Raw genomic sequence first — 13,184 nt, 5'->3', positions numbered from 1 at the left:
TAAGTTTGTTCTTATGGCTTTTATCAGGTTCACTTTTGACTTTAGGGCTTGAGCATGCTAAAGTGGGCATTAGAATAATGATAGGGAACACCAAATAGATGTGTCTTTGGTTCTAAGCTATTATCATTTAGATAAAATAAATTAATGGTTTTCTTTAAAAAAAAAAACTTTGCCACTGATTTGCTAGTATAGGATATTGTAGCGCCTTATTCCAGAGTTCTTGAAGATAACTAATATAAAAAAGTGAAGAAAGTTTGAAATAATTATTCCCAAGTATTTCAATAAATTCAAACAAAAATAGATTTATTATACCTGCTTATAATAAACCCTCAATCAAGGAAGTTAATACTGCCTCATGGACCTAACTATAGGTTACCTCCTGGGCTGCTTTAACCATCCAGTAGGGACTTGGATCAAACAGGCAGGTGGTTGAGGTAACCGACGGGAGAAGCCTGATCACTTCCTTGGGAGTCATAGAATCAAACTCCAGATAACCCCACAAAACTCCACCTCGGGCACCTCAACTGGACCAGTCTAATCAGAGTCCAACTCTGAGCAGGTCTGAGTGATATCTGTCAAATATCAAGAATATTTCTCACAGTGGCCTTGCAGATGGCCCTACAGCCTGTCCTTCCCCAGCAGGGCTGTTTTAAACAGGCCTATTGGGAGGCTATTGGCAGACACAATAAAGGTGGAGAAATACCATTGTATTTCTAAACCCTAATATGGGCCCTTACTCATGCTTGGTTGGATTTGTTTTTCATCTTCTTCCAGTAGTGGTCCAGGTGTCTCTTCCTCCACTTCATCTCCTGAGGCTCCTCAAAAAATCAATTTGGGACAGGAGAGAGGCTGCATAGGGGCAGTCCAATCTAAGGCCATCACCACCTTCCCATTCCAGGCTGTGACTAAGGCCTCACGTGAACTACCCACCAGACCCTCAGGGAAAATCTCAAGCTCTCTCTGAGACCCAACCACTTCATCAGTTTCCTGGGGTAGGCTAATCTATCAAGCCCTATCCCCCTGCAGGTAGGGTGGGGCCAACAAGTCAAAAAGCAATCGGAAAGTGATCCAACCATGGCAATGAACTAATAGCAATTCCTCCAAAACCAGATCACATCTCAACTGCCCCGAGACAAAAACCAGGTCTAATGGGCAACTCCTGATATGCATTGGTCCCACAGTGACTTAGGACAGGTCCATGGTTGCGATGAATTCCTGAGCCTCTCTGGACTCAACATCACCAGGTAGTAAATTGAAGTCCCCAAGAACCAGAAGTTTCAAGTCTCAACCACAACCCAACAAAGCAATCCAGCAGCTCAGGCAGGGAAGATGCTGTGCAGCAGGAAAGGTGGTACAAAAGCAACAGTTCCATCTGTTCCCTGCAACCCAACTTCAGCCAGAGTCTCACATCCAGTTATCGGCAGGGCAGAGCCTTTGAAAGCCCATATTGACTCACAGATGACAACTGCCACTCCACCTCCCCTCCTTCAGGATCACAGCTGTTGCCAAACACAAAACCCAGGTGGGCACATTTTTGAAAGGAGAACCCCCCTCCCCACTTCCTGGCCCACCCAGGTTTTGGTAATACAAGCCAAGTCAAACACCTTGCCTACCAGCAAATTGAGGACAGATTTATTATGGGCCAACCTGGCATTCAACAGCAGCACCTGGGGGGGGGGGGGTAACCTACATGGAGGGTAACAAAATTTGGTAACCTGCCCCCCCCCCGAGGATTCTGAGGCCTGGACTGCAAGATCACTCTCAAATAGAGTACCTGCTATCCACAAGAGTGGCTCACCCCCAGGATCCTGCCATATCTCCCTGTGCCCATTGTGGCCATGAAGATCCACTCTGCCCTCTAACATCCCCCCATATTACTCCCACTCCATGGTCTCCTCTCCCAGGCCAAGGCATCCATTCATCCCACTCATTCACCAGTCACATCAAAACATATGTTCACCAAAACCACCACAAACACAAAACTGAACACATCACACTTTCCTGAATTTCTCATAGCAGCACTCTGCCCCCATCTTCTCTGCACCTATCCTGAGGCACTCAGCAGCCCGAAGATGGAAGTTAGGATACTGCGGCAGCAATCTCACACCCCCAGCCCAGCCCCAACCTGCTCAATAGAGGAAGCAGATATAATAGGCTAGAAGGCTAAGGTGCTGGTCCCTGAGTCTGAGAGAGGGAGCCAATAGACCAGTGTCATCCCCTGTCCAGAGGACAAAGCTCTGGAGGACAGCATAGATCTTCTGGTGCCAAAATAACCACCCAGCCCAACAGAGCTGACCCCAATTTGAGTCTCTCCAAGTGCTTTACAGAGTGCCTCTCAGAGTCTCACCCGGCAAAAGCACACTAGGGAACCAAAGCACAAAGATGCCAGTCCAAGCCAAAAGTTTTGTTTCAGGCTCAGGAGGGTAGCAGGAGATGGGCCAGGCTTGTTGTCATGTAGGCAGAACCCATGCCATCACAGTTGGGAGCCCTGCCCTGCTTCAAATACATAGAAGGAATAGAATGCTGTTAGCATTAATAGAAGCTTAATAACATTTTTGGTGCAGATTATCTCGCATATGTGCTCAAAACTTTCTTTTTTTCTGCAGATTTCCCTGCTTTTTTTTTTTTTTTTGTTCTCTATTTATACAAAGCATAAGCAGTAATGTCATACATGTAAGCCTTAAATTTGAAGAATGCTCATTAGAAAATATTCTTGAAATTCCTGTTGCATCTGTTGTCAAAAGTAGATCATTTAACAAGATGTATTTAAATACCATTTAGAAAAAGTAGGACAATTTTTTAAATTAAAAAAACTGATATAACAACTAGAATGTGATCTGCTATAGCAATATTGGCAATATTACATTTATTAATTAATATTACTAAACAGTGAAATATCAAAGAAATTTAATCAGGAACAACTCATATGGAGATTTTAAAAAGTGTATTCTTGCTTAATAATATTAAATATTTATATTTGATTAATTTTAAAATAATCAAATATCTACTAAGTTAAAGTTCAATATATAACCTTGTATTTCTTTCCATATGTGACATTTAATTTAGGTGGTATGGTAGTATGATTGGGACAGGATCTGAAATCTGATTAAAATCCCCAGTCCTAGTTATCTGAACTGAAACCAAGGCAAAGAAATAGTTAAAACATTTGCATAATATATCTGGAGACTTTATTGTGGGATCATAATAATTAATAAAAACAGTGCGTTGACTGAAGCACTAGTTAATTAATATTTTAAAATATCCCTCTGGGTCACGTATTTCTTGTTTCTCTGACAGATTTTGGTCTCAAAAACCAACATCTACATGTTGATCTACCAGTCTCCTACATAAAAGTCCTTTCTTTTGTGGAGGGACACAAGTTTCTTATTAAAAAAAACAAAAAACAAAACTTCAGGTTTAACTTTATTAATGTAGTAATATTTGCTTTTTCTTAAGAGAGACATTTAAATCCATTTACTGTATATCCATGAAACTAATGAAAACTCTATGTTAATGTAAAACTCCAAAAGATTGCAAATGGATAAGACTTAGCAGTGTGTATGTGTATGTATATAAACACATATACAAGCATGGATACCCACCCATCCACCCACCCACCTAGACACACACACACTCCTGTACATATACAAATATATATATATTTTGTTGAGAACAGAGCAAACAAAATGGCTGAGATGAGATTTTTAAAATGTAACAGAAAATAATTAAAAGAAAAAACCCGACCTTTCAATGCACACACATGAGATGTTAAAGAACATAATTATTGAAACCAAAATAAAACAAAGCAACTTGCAAAGCAACAAACTACACAATGTAAAAAACCAAACAAAACCAAAAAATCACTGGGATGTCCCATAGAGTGTGTTGGATGTTCCAATACATTGTAACAATCTCAAAGTGACTTTCTTTTGGAAAGAAGTTTCCACCTGTACATTAGTGTGTTTTGTTTAATGATTTGTTTAATTCCAGTCTGTATCTTTTGATCATGTGAGAACTAGCTCTCCTATCCCAAGCCAACCAAAATAGAATAAAAATATCCTTTTATCCGTTGATCCCTCAGAAATAAATTCCTCAGCTATAGGGGGATCATAAAATGTTTTTCATACCTTATTTCTTGTCTGGGGAGGCAGAAAATTATTGGGGGAAGAAAGATTTTAGTTGTTCCTGCTCTGTTGTTTGACATGCCTTAATAAAGATCTTTTAGTTGTCATTTGTCTTCTTTGATTTCCATTCGAGGCTTCCCTTTCATTGTGATAAATGTAAAATCTGATCCTACCTGAAAATCTCAAAAAAACTCACAGCAGTGGTGCTGGGCTTCTCAGGCAGATGGAAGCAAAGACTGAGATGCTGTTTTAAATGCAAGCTGAAACTCTGATCTTCAAATGGCTCCTTCCATGAAAACTGTTACTGGCTGATATGGAATGGTTAGATTATTTCTACAATGTAAATTATTTCTACAGTGAAAACTCCAAATGGCTCAATTCAACTAGAATATCTTTTTTAAATTTTAAAACATTCACTACGTCTGAAGAGATATTTTAACTAGAGATTTCAAGTTGAGTAACTCTTGTTTCATATGACAATTTTTAAGGTCCTCTATTTTTAAATTTAAAGACCATCAAGCAAAGTTTTAATCTCCATCTCTGAATATTTTTAAATGGTAAAAAGGAGCATTGAAAGTTGAAAATAGTGCTATTTGTCTTTCTAAACTCTAACATAGCAGCTGCTGTTGGCTTCTTTGAAGGAGAAGGAGAGTTTTGTTTTTTCTTGTTTTAGAGCCCATCATAAATCTTTTTTGAACAGAAATTATCACTCCTCCAGAGCTTTAAAGAAGAAAGATTTCTATTTATCAGTCAAGCTATTAAGCAGTCAAAGATTAAAAAAAAGTCACAGCTAAGCTTGGAAGCAGATCAAAGTAGTAATTTTCCCTACTACTATCCTAACCAGAAGCCAGCAATATTGACATAATGTTAATATTACTACTGTACTATAACCTGGTTAGAGAAGGTACACAAGTTTTACATTTGAAAACGAACTATAAGTTAAGTGCATATCATAACATATACTTTGTAATGTATGTTTCTTTACAGTTCTCTTTGATAAAGGAACTATCTATAATATGTAGGAGAATATGTTAGCCTTGTGAAGTAGTCCAGACAAGAAGCACAGCCAGGAGTAGTAGCTCTATCTTTATTGTTAAGTTACATTAATGGAATCTTTCGAGACTGAAAGTATTTCTCCCTTCCTTTTCTTTTACTCTCCAGAAAACTAGGGAGGGTCCCTTCTGAAACATTACCCTCCCTCCTGTGGGCTGAGATATATGCCAGTTGTCCAGTCTGCCCTCTCCCTCCTGTCTCCCAAGATCATTCCCAAATAGTGTTAAAGAATAATTGCAGACATTCCATGTAAGAGTTGTTTTTGAGTGTTTTCTTGGAGTGATACGCAGGGACTTGATGGAGGAAAAAAATTGGCACAACAAATATGGGGATGATAAAATAGAAGACTAAATCCACGCACAGAAAGCTGTAGAGGACCAGGATTTGGGATACCGAGGCAACTTAATGCTAGTGATGTAGTAGGGAAGGGTTTGTATTTTAGATATAACATGTGTGAGGATGAAACAGAAAGGCTTGGTATGATAATGGTGCCACTAATCACCAGGCTCAGGCCCAAGGCCACACAGTATTTGGCATCTTACATATTTTTTATTCAGCAGAGTCCTGTTCTTCTACATTCTCTTTCACTATAAAAAAGCCTCTGGTGAAACTAAAATGCTGGGGACAACTTTTTGCTCTGCAATGCACCCAAATTTTAAAACTGAAGAAAAAAGACAAAGGAAGGATGCTTCCATCTGATGAAAAGGACAAGGAGAAAAGAAATGATGAGACAGAAGGACAGAATGTGAATGCATGGGAGGTAGAAGAGAATCTGGAGAATTTGAATAGGCTTGTATATGCCTACAAAGAGTATGCCCCATTACCTTTTTTAAAGTTTGTCCTTTTTATTACTCAATTCATCAGACATCTCGTTATGCAACCACACTTGTTTCATCAGCAGCCTCCCTTTTTTTCCCTTTCTCTTTAGTATTGTTTGTAATTGGGCCTTTATTATCTGATTTTTCAGAACTTCCCAACCCTCCTGAAGGGATTTTCCCTTCAGGATTTCCATTTTCTTAACCATCTGTTCCCTGTTAATAAGTATTAGCTGTTCTGGTTCCGTCCTCCACCTTTTGGACAATGAATTGTCTGCAAGGCACATTAAGAGCCTGTTAGATCTCCCACTTACTGCAGAGTTGGATTCTCAGTTGATGTTAGAGTGGTGGAAATCAGCCATTACAACCGTGGAATGTTTCCTGGAGAGCTTGGCTATCTAATTTGCAAAGATTTCATCTACATCTTCTGATTGGTTGGGTGGCCTGCAGTACACACCCACAATCATGTCATTATTGTTTCTTTTTTTCCCCTTAATATTCACCCAGATACTTTTGGCTGTGTTTTCATCCTTGGTGTCACAAATTTCCATGCAGGTATAGTCATTCTTTATGTATAATGCAACCCTTCTTCCTCTTTGGCTGGGTCTGTTTCTTTTGAACAAATTATGTATTTCCAGTGCTATATTCCAATCATGAGTTTCATCCCACCAGCTTTCAGTAATACCAATAATGTCATATTTGTCTCCCCATACTAGGACTTCAAGTTCTCCCTGTTCGTTTCCCCATACTCTGTGCGTTGGTGTTTATGCATCTGAGCCCTTTAGAACTGTCCTTCTGATGTTTGCCTGTTGCATATCCTGGTGTATTTGTGAGCACCCCTTCCTTCTTACTTTTTCTTTCTTTGGTGTAAGGTTTACTGCCATGGATATATGCTTTGAATGTGGTTTTGGATAAGAATAATGGGGAAAAAGGTTTAGTACTATGTTTGAACCCAGATTATGGTTATGTATTAGTGTAGTGTTTCATGTTGACTTTTTGACAAAAGGACAGGAAAAAAGATTTATGTTACCATATTATCAAACATTTATTTATTTATTTTTCAAATTTATATACGTTGCCTAGAGTCATTTGTATAGTGAGGTGGGCGGCATATATAAATTTGAAAAATAAATAAATAAATAAATAAATAAATAAATAAATAAATAAATAAATATTTTTTTTAGCCATATGGTAACATTTTTTGGAATCTGATTTATAATTTTCCAAGGCCCTTTTATTTTCTTTCTCTCTTTTTTATTATCATGATTAACTGACAATACTGTTCTATGTATCTATAATGTTCATCTGTTAAGCATAATAACATTTAAAAAACATCAGTGCAGACTACTGGTTAAAGTGATGGAGCTGACTTGGGGAGACCCAAATTCAAGTTTCCACCCACTCAGCTAACCAAAGCTCATTGAGCCCTACCTATTTCTTAGGGTTATTTTTGCATGCTACCTCAAAGAAAAAAAAATGAGATATAGACTTATTAATTAACTAATTACTTCATTAATTGATCACTTTTATTTATTGCCAAAAGGAAACTTCAAACTTTGACTTACCTTAGAAGCAACAATCCAAAGATCTCATTTGGGTACAAATATATGACTTTACAGCATAATCAATTCCTTATTAATTTAGCCACTCTTTCTTGCATGAAGAGTCAAGTCAGAGTAATCAGGCGGTATTCCCTAATACACTTGCTTGTGATAGAAAAGGCTTAACATTATTCAAATATGGCTTTTGTCTTTGTCCACCCCTGAAAAAAAAGTTGTTTAATTAGTATAGCAGTAAACACTATTAAAAATATGCTATAAACTATTTTATATCACAGGTTATTAATAATTACACTATTTTTATAGTGATTCATTTTGTACCAGTTTTGCCAAATTATAACAGTATGAAAGTTATACAAAGGGGAATTAACTATGGATTTCATAAAAACACATGAATGATATTTTTATCTCTTAAAAGATTAAATAATATAAAAAAAGAAGGCACTAATTCATCTATTCCTATGAGCATTTTATCTAAGGAAAATCAATTTTATGGAGTATAAGCATTTGTAAGTAGGAGCTTCGTATGTAGTTTCATCTATTTGAAAGGTAAATCTTTCATTCAGTGAATTATTATTGCATATTATAGAAAAGTGCTTCACCCAGATTCTGATGATAAATGCCTATCACCAACCACCTTCCATATTGCTTACACATAAGTCTGCTAATAAGTCAGGTCAAATATAAATAATTGAATAGAAATATAAATATAATTTATATTTAGGTCAAATATAAATAATTGAAAAGAATGTTCTACCACATCCTAAATTTTCTAAGAAATGCCTACATAGAAAATGATTTTCTATGAGGAGGAAAAATCTGCAGATTTTATTTTGCTCAGTTTCTCATTTTACTAATATTGTTCATTCTATTCCCACTTTCATATCTGTTTGCAATTTTTTCCAGTCTGTATAAAGACCCAGATGTATGTCCATCCACATTTCTAATATGCAAGTGTTTGTATATACTTTTCATATTTACTCATTTTGCAAATAATTATATGTCTATTTTCCTCAAGTTCATAGATGGTTCTACAATTTTTCTTATTTGTTGAACTAATTCAGAAAATGACCTTAAGTGGCCATTGTTATTCATGAGAGTTAAATTTCAGCAAAAACCATGGATAACAAAACCCCAAATAAAGAGGCCTTCATTCACTGCGGATTGGGGAAAGTTAGGTTCCTCTTCCTTCCCCAATCTTTCATAGCAGTTGCCTGTGCAATATCGGTATTTGCTTCTTCTGGCTTGGTCATGGTAGATCTTACTGGGTCAGTCCAGTCACAAGGCTCCACATGGAAGCTGCTCTTCTTTTTCACCTTTGCTCATAGTGGCTTCAGTGCTCCTTAAAACTGTTTTATATCTGTGGTGGAGGAGCCTCTCAATCATGCTGCTGGGCAGCAGTGCTGCCCACAGACTGCTTGTGGTCTGCAGGCAGCATTAGCACCCAACAATGCAGTTGAAAGATTCACAAGCACAGTCCACAGGCTATGCTAGTTTCTAGTGGCAGGGTTAAGAGGTCCCTCTACTGAGATCATGAAAGATGTACAGAGCAGAAAAGCCAGTGTGAGTCACATGGTGCAAATAGGATGGTCTCATCACCAGGCAAATGAGTCATTTCCAAAAAGTGAGGAAGGTGCTTGGTAACCAGGCTAACCCAGAGGGATACATCACAATCAAATTTGTGCAGACAACCTAACCCTAGCCCTTAAAAATATACTTTACTCATGCACAAAAGTCCACCTACCATTTTGCATATCTGTAAAGTAAATAAGGCAAAAACCATAGATATGTGTAAACTTTTATGTGCATATTAAGGTCTGGTCTCTATTAATCCACCCTAACTCAAGACCTGGGAGAACAACCAGATCTTCAGGGCTTTACAGAATACCAACAGGGTGGGAGCCACAGAGATTAGGGGGGATTTCATTCTACAGGACAGGTGCCACAACAGAAATGCACACTTCCTGGGTTATGATAGTTGGAATTGTTTAATCAAAGGAACCTGGAGCATGCCAACTCTGCTGGGATGTACTGGCTTAGCAGAAACCCTGGGAGATAGGTGGTCCCTCAAATAATCTGGCCCTATGTTATGTTGGGCTTTATAGGTAATGACCAGCAACTTGAATTGTATCTGGAAGCATACTAGCAGCCAGTGCATCTTCCAAAGCATAGGTGTCTTGTGGGCATACCAAGGCACATCATTGCCTGTGCCACTGTATTCTGGACCAATTGAAGCTTCTGAGTAGTTTTCAAGGGCATCACCATGTACCATGCATTGCAGTAGTCAAGCTATGAGATGGCTAGAGCATGAGTGACTGTCTGAAGGCCTCCTGATCCAGGAAAATATGCAATTGGCACACTGGATGGAGCTATGCAAAGGCCCCCTTGGCCACAGCTGCCACCTGCTCTTCAAGAAGGAGCTCTGAATCCAAGAGGAGCCCCAGATTGTGCTCCACTATTAAATGGGGAAGTGCTACCCCATCTAAAAGTATAGATAGAAAATCCCCAGGTCCAGGAGCCCCTAATATCCAGGCTACTTGGTCTTGGTAGGATTCAGTCAGTTCCTTCCCATCCAGAGTCCTGCACAACCTCCAAGCACTGGGACAGGACCTCAACAGCTTTACTTGGCTGGTCTGAGGTTGAAAGTATAATTAGGTATTATCAACATATTGATGATACCAAACTCCAAACTGGTAGATAATCTCACCAGCAGCTTCACATAGATGTTAAATAGGAAGGGAGAGAGTGAACCCCGGTGTACCCCACATAAGGGGGGACTAGGGGGCAACCTCTTTCCCCCACCAACTTTGACTGGAATTGGCCATGAATGAAGAAAGAGAACCACTGTAAAATGGTAGTTCCCAACCCCAATAGCTGGTCCAGAAGGATACTGTGGTTGATTGTACTGAAGGCCAGTGAGAGTTCAAGGAGCACAGGGATGGATGTACCCATCCTAGCTCTGCCTCATGTCATTAGCAAGTGCAATCAAAGCTGAATCTCAGCCTGAAACCCAACTGAAACAGATCTAGATAATCTAGATTATGTCTGAAGAATCTTGCTTCTCTCTACCAGTAGGGGCATTGAACTAACATGTGATTCTCCATTGTAGGAGGGGATGGGGAGAGGAAGAGCTGGACAGCACGGCAGCTGTAAGCAAGCAGCTTCAACAAATGCAAAATGTTCTACAAAATAATGAGATTATGAATGTTTTTTTTCTACTTTTGGAACATTCTTCCTTTACCCTTCAACCCTTTCTTTTTCAAAAGTGCAGTGCATATTTAGTAAGATTGCCCAGAGAGAAATGGGGCTTGGATGTACAGGGCTACTGTGTCTAAAACTCGTGATATAGTCATATTCTCCCACTTGGCAACCATCTAATGTCAAGTATCCACTTTCCTGCCTAACAGAAACAGGAACCTAAGAGACAAAAAGCAAGTTTGTGGTTTTACCAATTTTTATCATAAATTTATTCCAAATTTTAGAGCCCCGATCATACAGCAATCATTTTACAAAAAAGGTTTCTACATGTTGTGTAAAGTAATGTAACTAAACTTCAAACATCAGTGAAGTAACCAAGTTTTCTAAAGGTTCTAGTAGAAAAACAGGCATAATTTAAATGAGGCCAATCTACCACTGACCAATGCTTAAGTCTTGTTATGTACAGCTTTTGTCTTAATTTGATTCCAACTCACACATTACGGGGAAATCAGGAAGCCTTCTCAATTGATCACTACATCTTATTTGAACCCTTTATGATTATATATTTTGAACATCAGATGTAACCCACAAGGTTATCTATCAAATGCTGTGTCAACTAGGAAGGGAGTTAAACAAGACTGCATACTGCCTCAGCTTTTGTTTCAGATTTACAAAAAGAGTGTGGTGTGTTACTTAAATAAATGACACTTTCATCGTCCCAAGTTGCTCTATGCAGATGATTTAATAATAATAGACTGTTGGGGTACATCACACAATACTGCAGGGAGGATTATCTGGAAATAAGTTATCAAAAAAATAAAATTATGAGTTGTACCAAGAGCTAGATATGGATAATAGGGAGAGCACTCCTTTATTGCTCAAAATGCTCAGAAGAGCACAACTGTAATTTTATATATATATAAAATTCTCTCAAAAGAAGGTAGTTACATACCAGTGGTCTTCAAATTATTTGAAGCTAAGATGCTGATGCAACTTCTTTATGATATTCAGCTGGTCCTTTTTTTCTGATTCTGCCCTTCTGGCTTTCAAGAATTTACATTTTTAAGAGCAGCATTTTGTTTGTTTGTGTTGTGTGTGTATGTGTGTGTGTGTGTGTATTATTATTACATTTCTGATAGGAAATGATCATATTAATTTTAAAACATCATCATATATAGTTTTAACATTAATATTAATCATAGCCTATTTGGTTGTTGATGGATTTTAGTCCTCTCAGGATTTTTGAATTTTGTGCTATAAAGTGTTCTTTCGGTTATTTTGCTTATAGACAGGTAGAATTCATAATTTTATAGCTGTCCATGTTATTTTCTGTGGGTCTTGGACTGAAATAAAATAAATAAAGGTAAAAGTAAGTTTTCTAGATAATGAACTGTTAAAAGCAGTACTTAAGCTAAAAATATGATTACTAAAAAAAAAAAAGTCTTTTACTTCTGAATTCATCTTAAACTGGCCCTGAAAGAATTGCTCTTATTTTAAGAGAATTACTGATATAACTTGAATAACTTGTAATTACTGCTATTGTGAATATAATTTTTCCTATTTTTTGCTATTGAAAATAACTTGCTGACTTATTTTCATTTCAGTCTATCTTGAGCATAATTAATCAAGATCCAATCTATAATTATTTAGCATGTTGTTAAATATCCTTTGTTAAGGACTGTATAATTTGAAATGTAATATCATTACTGTTTAAATGTACTAAAATATCTATCAATATCTTTTGCTGTTCATTTTAGGGAAGCAATGTTATGGAGGATCAGGATCTCTTGGAAATTGGAATACTTAATTCTGGACACAGGCAGAGAATTCTCCAGGCAATTCAGCTTCTTCCAAAGGTATCCTAGTTGTTGTTGTTAACAGTATCTGGATTCATTTAAAAATAAAATAACTGATTGTGTATTTTTATCCTTGGGAAATGCCAAGAGTCCTTTAGGATTGTGGTAGGGTATACATGTGATAAATAAATAAATAAAATAGCATTCTTCAGTAGAAATATTGACCACCTGGGCTTCTAACTCGAAGTTTAGGCTCTCTCACTTTAGTAATAAACGACTTCACCCATTTTCTAGCAACATTCTTTATTTATTTAACATGATTCAGACAGTGTGATTCAGGGTGGTGTACAAAAAAAGATGAACTAAACCAACAAATGCAAAATAAACAACACTTGTAATTAAAGCCTACAAAAACAATAAATTGACGTCAGGGCTAAAATGTACTGTAACTTCCTAGACTGGGGACTATATTGATCCTGACTCAAAAAAAGAGCCAGATCTTGACCTCCTGGCTGGGGCTAATCATATGTCAAGGGGAAGATCGTTCCAAAGGACAGGAGCCATCACTAAGAAGGATGCCTCCTGGATCCCAGGAGATCCACTCCTGGGTCCCAGAAGTGAAGAGACCCAAAGTGTGCC

The 13,184-nt window shown here is 37.7% G+C and overlaps 1 protein-coding gene across 13 annotated transcripts in view; it reads left to right on the top strand.

Annotated features, from left to right (window-relative positions):
- Positions 1-13,184, top strand: part of ANKS1B (ankyrin repeat and sterile alpha motif domain containing 1B) — a 312,127-nt gene that overhangs the window by 170,594 nt on the left and 128,349 nt on the right. For all 13 annotated transcript variants that reach the window (XM_088141910.1, XM_088141913.1, XM_088141912.1 and 10 more), the window contains one exon: positions 12,507-12,605. In XM_088141910.1, coding sequence (XP_087998036.1) covers positions 12,507-12,605 — 99 coding nt within the window. The remainder of the gene's footprint in view (positions 1-12,506; positions 12,606-13,184) is intronic.

The sequence above is a fragment of the Python bivittatus genome, unplaced genomic scaffold, assembly GCF_059951505.1.
Source record: "Python bivittatus isolate LINGU-HERP-01145 unplaced genomic scaffold, Pbiv_v1 ctg000330_np1212, whole genome shotgun sequence".
Taxonomy (NCBI): domain Eukaryota; kingdom Metazoa; phylum Chordata; class Lepidosauria; order Squamata; family Pythonidae; genus Python; species Python bivittatus.
Note: the sequence above shows the minus strand (reverse complement) of the source record. Positions and strands in the feature narration are given on the sequence as shown.